General features: G+C 40.0%; 2 protein-coding genes across 9 annotated transcripts in view; one reads left to right on the forward strand and one right to left on the reverse strand.

Annotated features, from left to right (window-relative positions):
• Window positions 1–18,445, forward strand: part of LOC127489446 (phosphatidylinositol 3,4,5-trisphosphate 3-phosphatase TPTE2-like) — a 114,715-nt gene that overhangs the window by 73,926 nt on the left and 22,344 nt on the right. For 7 of the 8 annotated variants that reach the window (XM_070048917.1, XM_070048918.1, XM_070048922.1 and 4 more), the window contains 10 exons: window positions 584–634; window positions 1,903–2,058; window positions 6,334–6,453; window positions 7,764–7,863; window positions 7,984–8,047; window positions 9,129–9,193; window positions 9,913–9,973; window positions 11,282–11,363; window positions 11,468–11,556; window positions 17,974–18,035. In XM_070048917.1, the coding sequence (XP_069905018.1) occupies window positions 584–634; window positions 1,903–2,058; window positions 6,334–6,453; window positions 7,764–7,863; window positions 7,984–8,047; window positions 9,129–9,193; window positions 9,913–9,973; window positions 11,282–11,363; window positions 11,468–11,556; window positions 17,974–18,035 (850 nt within the window). The remainder of the gene's footprint in view (window positions 1–583; window positions 635–1,902; window positions 2,059–6,333; window positions 6,454–7,763; window positions 7,864–7,983; window positions 8,048–9,128; window positions 9,194–9,912; window positions 9,974–11,281; window positions 11,364–11,467; window positions 11,557–17,973; window positions 18,036–18,445) is intronic. The other variant, XM_070048924.1, reaches the window with a different exon arrangement.
• The window catches only part of LOC138843813 (uncharacterized), a 63,026-nt gene continuing 46,726 nt past the window's right edge, over window positions 2,146–18,445 (reverse strand). Inside the window, exon 4 of the mRNA XM_070048944.1 lies at window positions 2,146–16,901. The gene's annotated coding sequence lies outside the window, so the exon portion shown is untranslated. The remainder of the gene's footprint in view (window positions 16,902–18,445) is intronic.

Consider the following 18,445-nt stretch of genomic DNA (forward strand, 5'->3'; position numbering starts at 1 on the left):
TTTAGGATGTTTTTTCCTTGGAAATATGTGCCTAACTTCCTTACCTCCAAAGTACATTTGCAACACCAACTGTAGCTCTCATTAATAATTTTTTGTTCATGGGAATCTAGATGCAACAAATGAACATTATAGGATAAGAATACCATTTATTCCTGTTGCCCAACCCTGAAATCTCTTACTACTGTGGAACCTGAGGCTTAGTGCAAATCTGGTGACCTGCCCACAACACCCTAGCTCATTAATGGAAGAGTTGGTGTGAGAATACAGTTCTACCTTACCACTCTCTTGTCCATACCATGTGCATTAGTTTATGTCCTTAAGTTCAATATTACCATTTAGAGTCATGGCTTTACACCTAAGGGAAATGTTACTAAATATCCAAAGCTTAGTGTTTTATTCACACACGAAACCTCATGTTGCAGAAAGCTAAACAAATTTCATTTATTAGCCAAAAAAGCACTTTGTTTCACAACTTCTGAAATTTTTTCTTGTAAAATTATGATTTAAGGGCCATTCTGAATTAAAACCTTAATGTATTTTAAAGGAAACCTGTGATTGATTGTATATTTCCTCCTTTTTGCAGCAGCAAGATGAAGAACACTACTCGTTTAATTGTATCAGCCTTTGCATTCAGGTGATACTTTTAAAAAGAATGTATTTAAATATGATTATTTAATATCATTATTAAAATGGGAAATTATATGAAAACAAAATAGAAATATTTCAAACATACACACACACATATATATATGTGTGTATATACATATATACATACATATATATATATATATACACACATAGTATATATATATACTCTGTGCTTCCCTTTCATGTAATCTCATTTGTTTTGGAATTCTGGCTTAAGCTGGACATCAGGACTTGCAAAGAAATAGCATCTGCTAAGTCTAACAGTAATATATTAATGTTTTTTCTACCTGTATAAGTGAAAATAACGAAGCACACATTATAAATATTGTAAGGCATTTTAGTAAATACAATACAGAATGAGAATTAATTCTTAATTTTGGAAACATTTTACTTAGTTTCTTTTCTGTACATAAGAGGAACTTAGTACATATACTTAGTTCCTCTAATATACAAAAATGTACATAAACTCTGAACAAAAAGTATATAAAAGAAGATTTCATATAAATTTATGGAATATAAATAATTCTTTCCTTTTAAATTAATATTTTCATTTGAGTTGGAATTATTAAGTACTCTGATGATTAGTTAATCTTCACAGGCTATATAATATAATCAGTTTATAGGGAATGTGTTTAGAAGTTTAAGAGAAAGGTTTAGGAGGCACTTTAGAGTACAGCATTCAAAATACTGATAGAATTGAATTCTGTCTTATGTGAGAATTACTGGGCCAGAAGCACCCATGAATTTGTAATCATGTACTTGTTGAAAAACTCACTGATAAAAAAAATCTTACTAGTCAAAGTGGTCTTTTAAGGCCTTGATGTTGAGTATGCCCTCACTTGGTTTTTATTAAGTATTCTTCAGATTAATGAGGTTTCAACTTTATGAGAAATTTATAGAAATTCCTTAGAAATTCTTAAATTAGAAGAATAATTTACTAAAAGAGACATGCAATTCTAATTTTGTTTTCCTGCTGTGTCTTGAGGAGTCAGTATGATATGCATACTATAAGAAGACAAGATAACATGCTGTAAAATGGGCTGCTGAGAATTTTATTCACCAGCTAATGCTTTGATTGTGTGAAAACTGAGTAATTTTTTGAGATTCTGAGGCCACATAGTTCTTCCCTTTACTTGATGGTTTAAGCCTAAATACTCACATACTGATATCTGATTATTGAACTAAACATAGCCCAACTATAGGACAAAAATCTCTTTATCTGTATTATCATTATTTACATTTTGTTCTTTATAGAGTATTTGGAATCCTGCTCATCTTTGTGGACATATTTCTCATCATGTCAGATGTAATTTTCAATGATAACAAAATAGTTTTCGAATGCCATTCAATTTCTTTGGCTATTGCATTATTTTTTTTCTTTGATGTTCTACTCAGAGTGTATGTTGAGGGGTAAGTTTGATTCCTTTTTTTCTTAGCACACAAAGTAATTTTTTTACACATGATCTTAGCCAAAACTGCCTAGAAACAACAACAAAGTAAATTTTAAAAAGTATTTTTATTTATTTATTTGGAAGTCAGAGTTACACAGAGAGAGAAGATGCAGAGTGGGGGGGTCTTCCATCCAATGTTTAACTCCCCAGTTGGCCACAATGGCCGGAGATGTGCTGATCCAAACCCAGGTGCTGGGACCTTCCTCCAGGTCTCCCATGCAGATGCAGGGGCCCAAGGACTTGGGCCATCTTCTACTGCTTTCCTAGGCCATAGCCGAGAGCTGGATAGGAAGTGGAGCATCTGGGTCTCGAACCAATGCCCATATGGGTTGCCAGTGCTTCAGGCCAGGGCATTAACCCACTGCGCCACAGTGCCAGCCCCAACACATAAAGTAATTTATGTTATCATGAAACATATCCCAAAATAATTGGTTGGTCAGTCCAACCAAATGTGTACCTCTTTATCAAAATCTTTCTTCTGACACGCAAAGTCCATAGAGAAACAGCAATTCAAATCCCAGTTTTTCACCAATTGGATGTTAATAGTATATAGTCTCCAACGGAATATTGTAGAAGCTTCTTTGAATAGATAAAGAGGATGCAAAATAGAACCAGCAGCTGATGTGTCCACATGCACATTAACAAGGAGAACATGTGTTGAATATAGATAACAAAAATTCTCAACAAAATATGAACAAGTTGATTTCAGCAGCACATCAAAAGGATCATTCACCATGATCAAGTAGGATTTATCCCAGGGATGCAAGGATGATGGCAGCAACGTCAATCAATTAACATGATATACCACATCAAGGTAATGGATAAAATCCTGATCATCTTGATAGATACAGAAAGAGCATTCAGTAAAATTCAACATCAGTTCATAATAAAAACTCTGAACAAATGAGGTATATGAGGAATGTACCTCAATAATAAAGGCTATAGGTGAAAAACTGATAGCCAACATTGCACCGATTGGAGAAAAGCTGAAAGCAGTTCTTCTAAGATCTGGAATTACACAAGGCTGTCCTCTCTCAGTACTTTTATTCAGAACAATACTGAAAGTTTTGGCAAGATTCATTAGGCAAGAGAAAAAACTAAAAGGCATATAGGAAGGGGAAGTCAAATTATACATATTGGTAGATGATATAATTCATCTAAAGACCCCACCAAAAGAATGTCAAAAATAATAAACAAATTCAGTAAAGTTGGAGGACACTAAATCAACCTGGAAAAATCGGTAACATTTAAAAGGATTTCTTTATTTAAAAAGCATACTACCAGAAAGAGAGCAAAAGGCAGAGACAGAGAAAGATCTTCTACCTGCTGGTTCACTCCCCCAATGGCCATGTCTAGGCCAGGACTAGGCCAGGCTGAAGACAGAATCCAGGAACTTCATCTTTGTCTTCCACATGGGTGATAGGGGCCTAAGTATTTGAGCTATCATCTGCTGCCTTCCCAGGCACATTAGGAAGCTGCAACAGAAGCAGACTAGCTGGGATTCAAACCAGGCAGTCCAATATGGGATGTGGGTGTCCCAAGCGGTTCCTTAACTGCTGCACCACAATGCCTGATCCACTGGCAGTCTTGTTATATACCAATAATGAACTTGCTGAGAAGGAAATCATAAAAACAATCATGCATGATATCAATTTTTTAAAGAAAGCATCATGGAGTAAAATTAACCAAGGATGAGAAACACCTCTACAATGACAATTATAAAACACTGATAAAAGAAATTGAAGCACACACACACGTACAAAGAATGAGGTCCCATATTTGTGGGTTGCAAGAGTTAAGATCGTATAAGATGGTATAATCGCCATCAAAATACCCAATGCCATTGTTTACATAACTAGAAAAAATCCTAAAATTCACATAAAAGCACAAAAGACTCCAAATAACCAAAGTAATCTTGAACAAAAAGAACAAAACTTAAAGCATCACAAGCATAATATTAAATGATAGTAACCAAAATATCATGGTATTGGCATAAGGATACATAGAGCAATGAAACAGAACAGGGATCCCAAAATTAAATCCACACATCTATAACCAACTGATTCTCAACTAAGTCACCAAAAATATACCATGGAAAAATGACAATCTCCTCTATACATGATGCTGGGAAAGCTGAATATCCATAGACAAAAGATTAAAGTATCACCCTTCCCTACTTCTCACCCTATACAAATATCAACTCAATACAGATCAATCTAAATATAAGGCCAGATACTGTGAAACACCTAGAAGAAATCATAGGAAAAACACTTGAAGGCATCAATATAGGCAATGGGTTTTTGGATAAGACCACAAAAGTACAATCAACAAAAGCAAAAATAAATAAATGGAATTTTATTAATCAAAAAAGCTTCTGCATGGTCAAAGAAACAATCATCATAGTGAAGAGATGGGAGAAAGATTTGTAAACTATATATCTGACAGAGAATTAATATCTAGAATATGTAAGGAAGTAAATGAAGTCCACAGAAAAATTCAGATTCCCAAAAAAGATTTATTTGAAAGGCAAAGTTACACAGAAATAAGAACATGTATATGAAGTACAAATATTGGTACCTTTATTAAGAGTTGACTCATGGTGCTGGCACTGACTCAGTGAGCTAGGCTGCCACTTTGCAATGCCAGCCTCCCATGTCAGAGAAACAGTTTGAGTCCCAGCTGTTCCACTTCTGATCCAGCTCTCTGATAATACTTCTCTGAAAGCAGTGGAAGATGGCCCAAGTATTTGGTCCTGCCACCACATGAAAGACTTAGATGGAGTTCTCGGCTACTGCCTTTGGCCTGGCCCACTCTTAGCCATTGCTATCACTTGGGGAGTGAACCAGAAGATGAAACATTCTGTCTCTCTCTTTCTGTCTCTGTCTCTTTCTATGTGTCTTTGTCACTCTGCCATTCGAAAAAATATTTAAAAAATAACTGAATCATAAATGACATTTAACAGTATACTAAGTACTAGACAATAAATCATAAATCACCCTGTGTCTTATCTCAGGATGAAAATTTTGGAGCTGGCACTGTGGTACAGTGGGTTTAGCTGCCACCTGCAGTGCCGACATCCCATATGGCAACTGGTTAGAATCCTGGCTGCTCTACTTCCAGTCCAGTCCTCTGCTAATGCACCTGGGACAGCAGTGGAAGATGACCCAAGTCCCTAGGCCACTGCACCCATGTGGGAGACCTGGAGGAAGCTCCTGGCTCTGGCCTGGCAGAGCCCTAGCTGTTTGGGCAATTTAGGAGAGTGAATCAGCAGACAGGAGATCTCTCTCACTCGCTCTTTCCCCTTCTCTTTCTCTCTGTAACTCTCTGCCCTTCAAATAAATAATCTATAAAAAAAAAAGAATGCAAATTTTAGTGAGGTGAAGAGGAGACATGAAGCATGCTCATCCCATTAGAGGGCCTTGGTAGTGAAGCAGTGGTCACTTTTTCTCTGCCAGCTTTCTGAGAAGGTGTGTGGTATGAGCCAAGCCTTGGACATGACCAATAGGGGAGTCAAGAACTAAGTTCTCCAGCCTCCTTTCATCTAGAGGTCTCAGAAGGCAGTTTGTCTCCTCTGTTGACTCCCCATCCTCATGGCATTGAACTAAGCAGAGTTGCCCAAAATCAGGTTTCTCAGACCCTGAAAGGGGCCTCCTTGACTCAGAAAGAGCATTTCCTGGAGAACAAATGCCCATGTCTGAAGGAGCCACTTTGAGGAGGAAGCTGTGGTGAATGGAGTTCATCTTTGCCTAAAGGAGGCTACAGAAGCCTGCTGGTATTCCAGTGTGGGTTCAGAGCCAGAATGTGAGTTTGCAGGTCTAAATAGTGGATGCTTCTTCATCTCATAAGCTTCTCTGTTATAACTCCTCACGGCTCCAGGTGCTCTAATAGTGTGACATATTCAACTTCCATTTCCCAATAGTACTGCCCAATATCCCACATTTCTTCTGTCACCCACATGAAATCAATGCTTACCTCTTATTCTGTGGTTCTCCTCTATCTCTTACTACACTGAAACTGCCATAGTAAAGCTTTAGTTATACATATGAATCTATTAATGAATATAAATTTCCTATATGTAAAATTTCCATTCACATTTCATTTTTATCAAAGTTGAATCTAGAAATTTCATCTTAAATAATTATTGAAAGGAGAATGTTTAATGGCAATGAGTCAAATAATATGTACTTTTAAAATATTCCTATCTTGTGAGGGACAAACTTTTTTTATATTGCAGGAGGAAGACATATTTTACTGATCTATTTAACATCTTAGATGCTGTCATTATTGCAATAACTCTCTTGATCGATACCATTTACTTCTTTTTTGACCTAAGATTTCTGAAAGACGTACCAAGGTATGAAACATATGATATATCTCTCAGTTTTTTCTTTTCCTTTTTCTATTTTCTGTGGTAATTATTCCACATAGTCTTTTCAACTTGGAATATTCTGATTCTGTACCAAATAAGCTACTTAAAAAAGAAATCTTAGATAAATTTCCATGCACTTCAACCTTTCATTTTAGCATAGGCAAAATTCAAATAACTTTAATCATGAGTCTCAAAGAACAGCAAACAAAACAGAAAAATAGTAAGTGTTGTGGATAGCAATGCAGAGGTAGTTTTGCAGTATAGTTATTGTAGAAATTAGGAAAGCTGAGGCAAAGTTAAAACTGTTCAGGATTAGGCAATTAATTTTTTCTACTGGAGCAATGAGGAACAGAAGCAAATATGATTTGGGATGTACATATAGTGGGTGGGAGCTCACCAGGCTTATCCATTAGTCAAATAGCTGACTTTCTTCTGTATTCCAGCTTCCCTTGGCTTCAATTCAGACCCAATTAACTGTGTTATGTGTTAGGCTTTGGAGTTGTTTGAAAATAACATGAGCCACAGGTGGGGGTGGGCAGGACCACTATGTTCTTAAATCTGTATATATGAAATACATGAAAATTGTACAGCTCAAATAAAATTTAAAAAAAAGAAAATAGCATAAGCCAATGTGGTCTTCAATAAGAAACCTGAGCAGCTAGGAGAAAAATACCTTGGTCCCAATTCCATACCTACTAAATCTGTATCTCTGGGACCCAAACAAGCTATCTTTAAACAAGCTCTTTCAGGTGATGCATTTATGTGTGCCCAAGTTAGAAAAGTATTAGTCCGGAATATTAGTTCCCGGATAGCCCACTTGGGAAGGGTGTCAATTTGTTGTATGTTTGATGTTCATTCGCAGTGGTAGTGAACCTATGTTACTGATGGGAATAACTGTTGAATAATAAGCTTGTTTTGCTGGGGAAAACTTGAAAATTTCTTCAACTGTAAATGTTGAATAAACAAATTCTAAGAACTTATTATCACTTTTCTAGGATGAATTTCTCAACTTTATTATTATGGGCAGTTTAAGTTGGATAATTCTTTGTTAGGGGGAAGGGGGAAATTTTATTTATTGTATGGTATTTGGCAGCAATCTTGGCATTTATCTACTAGATGTGAGTAGCACCCCATACCAGCAGCTGTGACAATCCCAAATGTCTCCAGATCATGCCAGGATGGCCAGGGGCAGGTGGCATAAGTGCCCCTGGTTAAGAACCACTGCTCCAAACTTTGTCTATCCGGATAAAATCTTGTTTCTAAAACAAAAAATGTATCTTTTAAATGTTTGTTAGGGTGGCCGTTCTGCTTCGACCTCTACGCCTTATAATTTTGGTAAGAGTTTTCCATCTGGCTTACCAAAACAGACAACTCCAAAAGCTGACCAGAAGACTGGTGAGTGGGCAAAACTTGTGTTTTGGGACATAATGGCAAGGGATGTAGATACCTATATAATGTTCTTCACTTCTAAGTTGATTTGTGTTTGACAAGTTAATTATTGTTTTGAACTCTCAGGTTTCAGAAAACAAAAGGCGATACAGGAGAGATGGATTTGACCTAGATCTCACTTACATAACTGGTTTGTTAAGCTTAGCTATTGATTTACTTACATTGTCCTACTTTTCTTGTGTGCAAATTTTTATTTTGCTTTTGCTTTTTCTAAGCCATATTCTTCCATTTTTCCCCCCACAAAGACATATGCCAGTGAGATGGTATGACATATCTGTAGTTTAACTCTCACAATGGAAGCTCTCCACATCATACCAAATCAGGGATACTTGACTGCTCTAGAGAAAGTTGAATGATTTTCAGTTTCTTGAGAATTTATTGAGTTCGGATAGTTCTCTTGGGTCTTACAGATCCAGAGAGTCCTCTTCTCTTCTTAGAATACCAGAGATGGAGGCCACTGCATTGCAGGTCTTAAAAGTCTTCTGAGTCAGGAGTGTTGAAACCCTGGAAGTTCCCACAATCACCAGAACCCAGACCTCTCAGTTTTCCTTTGGTGCTTAACGAGGTGCTCCAGAATGAGCTCAACACAACTCTGGCATATTACTAGAATCAACTGAGTCTTAGGACACCATGACATTTAACTGGTCATTACACTGGGTAATTTAGTATATTCTCTTGGTTATCCTGTGTCTGGGATAGCTTTTTTCTGTCAACCTCAACCTTTAAAGTTTTTTTCAAAGTTTCCTTTATTGTATTTGAAAGGCAGAGTTACAGTGACAGGGAGAGGGGAACAGAGAGAAAGAAAAAAAGAGAGAGAGAGAAAGAGACAGAGAAATATTTGCCATTCACTGGTTCACTCCCCAAATGGCTGTACTGGTGAGGGCTGAGCCAGGCCCAAGACAGGAGCCAGGAGCCAGGAGCCAGGAGCTTCATCTGGGTCTCCCACATAGGTGGCAAAAACTCAAGTACTTGAGCTATCTTCTGCTGCTTTCCCAGGCATGTTAGTAGGGAGCTGGATGAACAGTTGGGATTCAAACTGACACCCATCTGGGATGTCTGCCTCACAGGAAGCGGCTTAACCCAATATACCACTATGCCAACCCCTTGAAAGTTCTTTTCTGTAACAAAAGTCTAAACATACTTAAATTATTTTCACATATTGTTCCACATCTATAATCACATTCATAATAGTGATTATCGTGATTTTTTAGATCGCATTATCGCCATGTCATTTCCATCTTCTGGAAAGCAGTCTTTCTACAGGAATCCAATTAAGGTAAGAGTTTTTATCTAATAAATACTCAATTTTCAGTGAACACAGATGTGGAGTCATAGTTTACTGTTGACCCAGGTTTGTCAGTCTTCCTCTGAAATCTTACTCTCTAACGTAAAACATCATAATGGATTATATCAGATAGTTTTTGCTGTATTTTAAGTAATAGCCAGTATTTTTAAAATTATATATACACACAGACCTATATTAGTTTTTAAAAGAAATGAACCAAAATGTCTTCATATAGCTATGACTTTTCTAAAATTTGATAAAATCTATCATTTTATGCATATACAGAGTAATACTATATACTTTGCCTTTTATTTATTTATATAATGCTTAGACCATAATAATCAGTTCATTATCGAAATGATATCTATTCAGAATTAATTTAAATAAGAACTATATGTTAACTGGGAATTAAGAATTTGGACAATAAATAAAATAAAGCTAGCTAACCAGCCAGTTTCCTCCTCTAGTGGCAGTAAACAATGCTTACTTGGAGTAGAGAATAATTTGAGTAGCCAAGCACACTGGTTAACTGTATGAAAGCCATCCATGGGTTAGACATGACTTGGACTACATGTACCTTCATATTCTATGAATCTCTTCTAGAAGCATGAGTGAGAGCCAAAAAGTAACAGCCATCATGTTTATATAACTAACTCCTGGGTCATTCCTAGGTTATGCTGGATAGTAAGATATGTGTCTGTCTCTTTTAGGAAGTTGTGAGGTTCCTGGATACCAAACATCGAAACCATTACCGAGTCTACAATCTATGCAGTATGTACATGACTTGATATTTTGCTACTATAGATAGAAAACAATTATGAATGTAAGAAGACAATTTCATTTCTACTTGTCATTTAATCATAAGCATTTGGTGGCAGTGAGGAGAGTGAGTTCAAAAATACTGATCTTGCTCAGGTACATTTAATAGGAAGATTGAGCTCAGTGGGTGCCCTTCAACAGAGACAAGCCTGTTAGAACCCAAGAGGCAGAAGTGGAGGTTTGGTCTACTCCAGTGGTTTTAGGGTTAAGAAAACTTTCTATTTTCCCTGGAACACTGCATTGAGGACACAGACCAAAAAAAGGAATTCTCTATCCACTAGGAGTGAGTTGTGATGACAGCAGTGTACTAAGTGGGAGTGGGGAGGATTGTCATTTTTAGTCCTTGTTTATACTCCTGTGGAACTGTTGTCTTCTTTTTACTTGTTGCATACTATGGTTAGTGGTGAATTACCCCTGTGATTACAGAGTAGACTAAAATTTTAAAAAAAGAAACTAAACCTTTAAAGAATATTAACAAATGATATCCTTAAGTTACCACTCTTGTCTCTCCTGAGTTTTTCCTCTATTTGTTTATTAAATGGACATTTTGCAAGGGAAAGAATTTTGGCCAGTTACACTGCCTTTGCCCCATTGTTTTCAACTATCTTACAATAGTATAATGAATTATCTGCTAAAAAGTTAAAGTAAAGGCTATTCAAAAGTCAGTTGGATCAGTAACTTATCCATAGAATAAGTCACTAATTTTTTTATGTTTTTGAGGCCCTCAAGTTTTTTTAGAGCAGCTAGAGCCACTCAGAAAACTCCTTTTGTTTTTTTTTGTTTGTTTGTTTGTTTTATTTTTTTTTATTTTTTTGACAGGCAGAGTGGACAGTGAGAGAGAGAGACAGAGAGAAAGGTCTTCCTTTGCCGTTGGTTCACCCTCCAATGGCCACCGCGGCCGGCGCGCTGCGGCCGGCGCACCGCGCTGATCCGATGGCAGGAGCCAGGAGCCAGGTGCTTTTCCTGGTCTCCCATGGGGTGCAGGGCCCAAGCACCTGGGCCATCCTCCACTGCACTCCCTGACCACAGCAGAGAGCTGGCCTGGAAGAGGGGCAACCGGGACAGAATCCGGCGCCCCAACCGGGACTAGAACCCGGTGTGCCGGCGCCGCTAGGCGGAGGATTAGCCTAGTGAGCCGCGGCGCCGGCCAGAAAACTCCTTTTGATAAGGAATTTCAATAGAAAACTTTAACATGTTCATAACTCATCATTTATTATGTTATTAGTTATGAAAATATGACATCTGTATGATTTATTTTAGGTGAAAGAGCTTATAATCCTGAACATTTTCATAACAGAGTCCAAAGAATCATGATTGATGATCATAATGTCCCTACTCTCAGGTAACTTTTATGCAACACTGGCTATGAGAAGAGGGCCAGATACACTGGGCTTTATTGTTTTGGAAATATTTTAATTCAACTAAAAGTCTAACTTTTAAAATCAGCGAGATGGTGGTATTCTCCAAAGAAGTAAATATGTGGCTGGCTCAAGACAAGAAGAACGTAGTAGTGATTCACTGCAAAGGCGGCAAAGGTAATAGCATTTTTTCTTTTTTTCTAAAGAAATTCAAAATGTATATTAAAGTATAAAACAGATTCATCTTACTATCAAACAATATGAGTAAGGTTTAAAATTTAGAATTTTTTTAAAGATTTATTTATTTGAGAGGCAGAGTTACAGACAGGAGAGATGGGGAGGGCCTTCTACCCATTGGTTTACTCCCCATTTAGCTGCAATGGCCATAGCTGGGCAGATCCAAAGGCAGGAGGCAGGGCTGCTTCTGGGTTTCCCACATGGATGCAGGGGCCCAGGCTCATTAGTAGGGAGTTGGATTAAAGTACAGTAGCTGGGACTCTAACCCGTATGGTATGCCAACAGCAGCAGGCAGTGACTTTACCTGCTGTACCACAGCACCAGCCCCTTAATATTGGAATTTTAAAAATTGAAATGGATGTATTTCTTTTTCTATACATATAGTCCATTGTTCTAACACCATCTACTGCATGTTATTTTATTCTCTATTAATTTCTAATCCCTCTCAGCCTTATCTCACCTTTCAGGAACTGACATATCCTCACTCACTTCATCTGCAGCTTCTATTAGTGAAGAGTTGTAATGTTCCTTTGGGGGACTCATATTGTCTTCCTTATTCTTATTTCAGGTTTTAGCTTTGTTTTCAGCATATGTGTGTATAAATATATATTACACACAAATATTTATAAACTTACAGAATTTCTCTTGTGAGATTTCTGTTATGTGCTGCTCTGTGTGCGTTTCAAGTGGAAGCACAGAGCACTATCTACTGGAGCCCTGTTCACCTGTAAATCATGGTGGAGTTGGGTGTGAGCTGTGGTGCACTTAGCCCCACCTTCTGAGACCCAGATGAGTTCTCAATGATGGATTTCATGGGCTCGAGTTTCCTTGTTGCCTGACTTGCATGGTGGGGAAGAGTCTCCTCTGAGATAGTGTGGACATCGCTCCTGTGTGGGAGGTGTCGTGGGATGGCTCCCACAGTTGATGTTTGTGTGTCTGGTAGGCCAAGGTCTATGTTCGAGAATGTAAACATTAAAGATGGCTTCTGTGGGCCAGCTGCAGGTCTGGATGGGCAGGGGGAAAAGGGGTCGGACAGCATAGTACCAATCTGTTTGCTTTTTTTATACCTTCTCTTTTTTTCCCCTCTTGGAACTTCAAAAGCAGTTCACCTATCTCCTCCTCCTGCTGCTACTCCCAGCTCCAAGGACACCTAATTCCACCTAACCTGATCCACTGGGGACTGGCACCCTCCACCCCGACAACCTGTGCATGCTGCGTCTCCTCTGTTTCTCCTTCTTATTTTCCCTTTCAGCATGTACCTGCCCAGTCTGTGTTGGCCAACTGGGTTTCCCGGTGTAAATTTCCCGCAGTTCTATCTCCTGCATGTAACCTCTCTCCCTTTTAACTACCTATTTTGCCCCCATGTGACTTGGATATTCCTGTTTATTTTTTTTTTCTTTTTTTTGACAGGCAGAGTGGACAATGAGAGAGAGAGACAGAGAGAAAGGTCATCCTTTTGCCATTGGTTCACCCTCCAATGGCCGCCGCGGCCAGCGCACCATGCTGATCCAAAGGCAGGAGCCAGGTGCTTTTCCTGGTCTCCCATGGGGTGCAGGACACAAGCACTTGGGCCATCCTCCACTGCACTCCCAGTCCACAGCAGAGAGCTGGCCTGGAGGAGGGGCAACCGGAACAGAATCCGGCGCCCCGACTGGGACTAGAACCCAGTGTGCCGGCGCTGCTAGGTGGAGGATTAGCCTGTTGAGCCACGGTGCCGGCCCAGATTTTCCTGTTTCTAAGCTGCCATCTTTTCCCTGACCCTTTGGTTCTTCTTACAACTTGATTCTTACATTCAATTTTAGAATAATTTTGTCCGTTTTCACAATATGTTTAGGATTTTCATTGGAAAGGAACTGAATTTATTAATTTGGGAGAACTGACAACTAGGTTATCTATTTATTTGAATCATTTGGCCCTTCAATAATATTTTATACTTTATATTCACAGTGGTTTTTGTAGTCCATTTTCTGTTGTGGTAGCAAAAATACCGAAGGCTGGGTACTTTATAATAAAAGTGGTTTATTTAGACCACAAATTTGAAGGCTGAAAGTCCAGGATCAGGCAACTCCATGTGTTTGGGCCCTGGTAAAGCTGCTTGGTTGCATCACAGCATGTTAGATGGCATCATGGTGGGAGTGATGCATTCGGTTAGCACGTGGTACTTATATTACCTTCTTAATAGAAAGCTGCTAGATTCTGTTGATAGTTTGGTTTACAGTTCTTGTATCCGGGCCATGGGTATGATTGGATATTCTTTTTTTAGTTTCCCTCATAATGTTAATTTCAACTGTTGGCTTCACAAAATGAGCTAGGCTGCATTTCCTTTCTTTTTTATTCTCCAAGTCTGTTTAACTTGGTTATTATTTTTTTTTCTTTACCTTAAATGTAAGCTAGGACTCCCTAGTGAACCCACATCAACCTACAGTTTTCTCTGTGGATGTTTTCAAGTTGTAAATCAGATTTTGTTAGATATAGGATTGTTTAAAACTATTTCTTGTATCTATTTTAGTTAGTTGTATATTCCCAAGCATTTGTCCATTTTATATACAATTTCAAATGTCTTGGCATCAAATTGTTCAACATATAATCTTACTATTCTAATATCTAGAGTGTGCTCCCCTTTTTATTCCCTATGTAGCTTTCTTGATGCCTTGTCTCTATTTTCTTTGATTAGTTTCACCAGGGATTTTTTCAATTTTATCAATCTTTTCAAAGTACCAAATTATTAGATTATTGTTGGTAGCTCTTTTTTTAGTATTATTATATTAGAGGGGAGAGACAAAGAGAGCACTGGCACTCCCATCTGCTGGTTCATTCCCCAAATACTCAGAACATCAGCCCCAGTAGTAGCCAGGAGCCAGGAGCCAGGAGCCAGGAATACAGTGCTGGTCTCTCAATGTGGATGGCAGGAAATCAAATTACTTGAGCCATCACCACTGCCTCCAAAAGTCTGTATTAGGAGGAAGCTGGAGTCAGGAGCCAACCAAGCTGTTGATCAGTAGCCTCCTTTTCAGGAAACTTCATGCAAAAGGTGGAAAAACTCCTCTTTGGAAGTACCTGGCTTAGAATAGTGTTTGCAATGACAGACTGAGAAAGCAATTTAGCGGTTCATTAAACATTTTTAAAATGATAGAAAATTCTGTGCATCTCAGGTAAAAATAAGTTTGGAATTACATTAAGTAATTAGGTTCAGTGTGTACTAAGTAAAAAGCTACAGTAATTAAGCAAACATTTTTATTTTTTTTTTTGAGACACAGGATGGTACTCACGTTTTATTGTAAAATAAGAAACCGATATAAAAAGGGGATATAAAAAGGGAAGAGGACTGGCGGTGACAAATGCAGATGTGCCTTGCAAGGTGCAAAAGAAATTGACCCTGAGCATTGTGGGGAAAGTGAAAAAGGTCTTAGTAGATGCAGATGGTACATGAGATGGAATCCTCCAGGCGTAGGTTAGGGCAGGACTTCTTTCAGGTGCCATTGTCACTAAGAGGCTGGGCAGGATTTGGCTGCACCAGCGTAGACCAGGTGCCCAACCAGTGAAGCTGTCAACCCAGCCAGCAGGAGGGCAGGGAACCAGCTCCCATGAGGGTGCCACATCCCAGCCACCCTATAATAAAGGGTGCTTTCCAGGACAGCCACACAGCATTTCATTAATCCTCACAGTAGACCCTGTGAGGTAGGCATGATCAGCATTTCATGAAGTTGTGGCCACATCCCTGCTCAGCACAGCAGGAGGGCTGGGCTTCCCACCCAGCCTAGGGCTGCTTCTCAGAGCATTTTTCCCCCCAAACATTCCTCACAGTCAAAATTCTAAAAGCTAAGGCTGGCCCATCCTAGCTCCCACTACCCCTCCCTTCCTCCCCCCAATACCACCAGTGCAGGCCAAGGCAAGTGGAAGAATTCCTGGGAGTTCTGAGGCATACCTCTACCAAGTAGGGTTCAAGCACCTGAGTCCCAAAATGTCAAGGTAGGAGGGCATGGGGGTCGTCAACGTGGTCAGAAGGTGAGACCTCAGTCTGAGTTGGGCCCCTCTCTCTTGAACATTAGTTTTTTACTGCAGGAGGTAGACCGCCCCTTCTTGGCCTTTGGGCAGCTGGAGTGAGCCCTGCTCCCCCAGGGCTCCTTCTTGGCCTTGGCATCCTTGAGCTCCAGGACCTCATTCAGCTCTTGGAACACCTTGAAGCATTCACGCCCACGGATCTTAATGATGCAATATTCTCTATCAAGTGGCTTCTTTTTCTTGGGAGAGGAGTCGGTGGTGGTGGTTGGCAGTGCTTGCTTAGAGCTCCCGGGGGGCAGCTCAGGGCAGGACTCCCCTTTCTTGAGGAAATTTTCTTCCTCTGTGCCGTGGTCCCTCCCAGGACAGGCACACACTCGCACCTCAAAGCTGTTCCATCCTAGCAGGTTCCCCCTGGAATCTTCCAGTGTGATGAGGGTGAGGATGGGCCACCGGTTCATGCCCCCCATGCAGGAGCTGTTACACATGTAATTATAGTGGATGGTGGTACAGTCAGGGCCAACGTCGGGTGGCTCATAGGGCACCACCACACTGTGTCGGAAGGTGTTTCTGTCATCCAAATACTCAGCACACAGATTTCCCTCCACCCGGATGAGATGCTGAGAGAGGGGCCAGATCATCACTATCGGAACAGCACTCGTGGTGGGGGCAGTGTCTGACAACTTCCTTCATGTGTTGAGACTTCTTGAAGATGGCCATGGCCCGCACACGGGTGCCAGGCAGGGGTGTTGAGTCGACCCACAGCTGCACAGGGCAGGTGTTTGCTAGCTGCTAGAAGAGCTTGTTGAGGCAGGGGGAGTACATGCAGGTGACAGACTTGGCCGTCCCAGAGTGCAGGAAGCCCAGCCGGAAACTGGAGTTGCCGTGGTAGGTCTTTTGGGAAGGGACAGAGGATGACAGGGGCCAGCAGGTGGCTGGTGCAGGGGTCGCCAGCCCAGGGGCAGCTGGGGTGGGGGCCTCTGGTGCAGGAGCTGCTGGTACTCAGAGCCCTTCATCTGGGTCTTCGTTGAGCCAGTTGGCAACATCTTTAGTGGACAGCAGATCATCCAAGGGAGGGTTCAGCAAGGTGGTCAGCAGGTTGTACTCAGAAAGCAGTTTCCATAGGTCTGAAAGTGTCTCCTGACTCAGGGGAGGCTCCAGGCTGAGAACTGACTACAACTCCTCCATGGCAGCACCCAGGAAGCTGGCCCGGTCGCCAGTCCTCAGGAGAGCGCATCACAGCCCCAGACGCCAGGTGCCCCCGCAGCGCAGTGGCTACCTGCGCCCTGGACGGTGGCCCCCAGGAAACAACATCTTTTTAAAGTTAAATTTTGTATGGCAGATGAAAAATAGAAATTCAAATAAAACTCGAGAAATTTTGAGGATAAATGACATGAAGCATAAGGTCAAGGATTTGCTTTAAAATGTAACAGTGGAAAAGAAAGGAGATGGCACAGAAGAAGAAAGGATAGAGGATAGAGGAGAGGGGAGGGGTAGGAGAGAAGCGAGGAAAGAGGAGAGGGAAAGTAACCAAGTTCAGCAAATATCAGTAACTACAAAATCAGGAAAAGTACACGAGGGTTCACTATCCTGTTCTGTATGCTTTCATATGTTTAAAAACTTTTGTACTACAATTAAATACTCTATGGAAGAAACAATGAGTATTGCAAATGCTAAAAGCCATTTTGAGTTGTGATCCTGGTTTTATTCTTTTTCTAAAAGAATGTTTAATTTATTTGAAAGGCAGTGGCACAGAAATAGAGAGGGAGAGGCAGAGAGATCTTCTATCAAGTGGTTCACTCTCCAAATGGCCACAATGACCAGGACTGGGGATGGCTGAAACTGGGAGCCTGGAACCCTTTCTGGGTCTCCCCCATGGGTAGCAGGGGCCCAAGTACTTTGGTCATCTGCTAAATCCCCAGACTCATTAGCAAGGAGCTGGATCTGAAATGGACTAGCTTAACCTGCTGTGCCACAACTCTGACCGCTATTTTTAACTTTTATAGATACTTTTATTTATGTTATATGGATCATAGAGTGTAGAATTAGTTCCTAATTAGCAAGTGAGGCTTTAGGCTTGGAGTCCTAGGCAGAACTGACTGCCTCCAGTGTGTTTCCCAGCATCTGTGATTCAAGACAAGTACACATGTGCACAAGTGTATCATGTCCATTTACAGAACCAAATTCCAGATACAACCATAAAACAGCGAAATATCTTGGCTATTACTAAACTATTTGTGACAAGCACATTCAGGGTGTAAAAAAGTCAATCAAAAACACACTCTGGATACTTCTGAGTGTATTTTCATACTAAGTTCTACCATGAACTAGCTTCTTAAACTAACTTTTCTTTTCTAGGAAGAACTGGGACAATGGTCTGTGCTTGCCTCATTGGTAATCAGATCTTTGGTACTGCAAAGGTATGAAACATGTTACTACAATCTGTCTTGTGCTTACTGAAATCGCCAATTCTGAACTATCACTGCTAGGATGTTATGGTGACTCTCTGAGTCCCAATGGTTAAGTGAAACTGTAACTGGAGAGTGGGTCATTAAAAAGTATTGGTTGGCTCCTCCTTTGTTTCATATCCACTATGAAATTAGTAAATGACTACTTCTTACCCTGGACAAGGACTAGGGTAAAATGTGTGAGGCATAAAATTTAAGGGAATATAAAAAATCTCAGTAGTTAGCATAAATAATGTTAAATCAATATTTTAAAAATAAAAACGAATGCAAAAAAATCATGATGTATACACTATTAATCTTTTAAATACAAGTGGGACCCAATAGGAGCAGGATTAAGTGAGGTCAGTAAAGCCAAGTTATAC

This window comes from Oryctolagus cuniculus, chromosome 9 (genome assembly GCF_964237555.1).
Source record: "Oryctolagus cuniculus chromosome 9, mOryCun1.1, whole genome shotgun sequence".
Taxonomy (NCBI): domain Eukaryota; kingdom Metazoa; phylum Chordata; class Mammalia; order Lagomorpha; family Leporidae; genus Oryctolagus; species Oryctolagus cuniculus.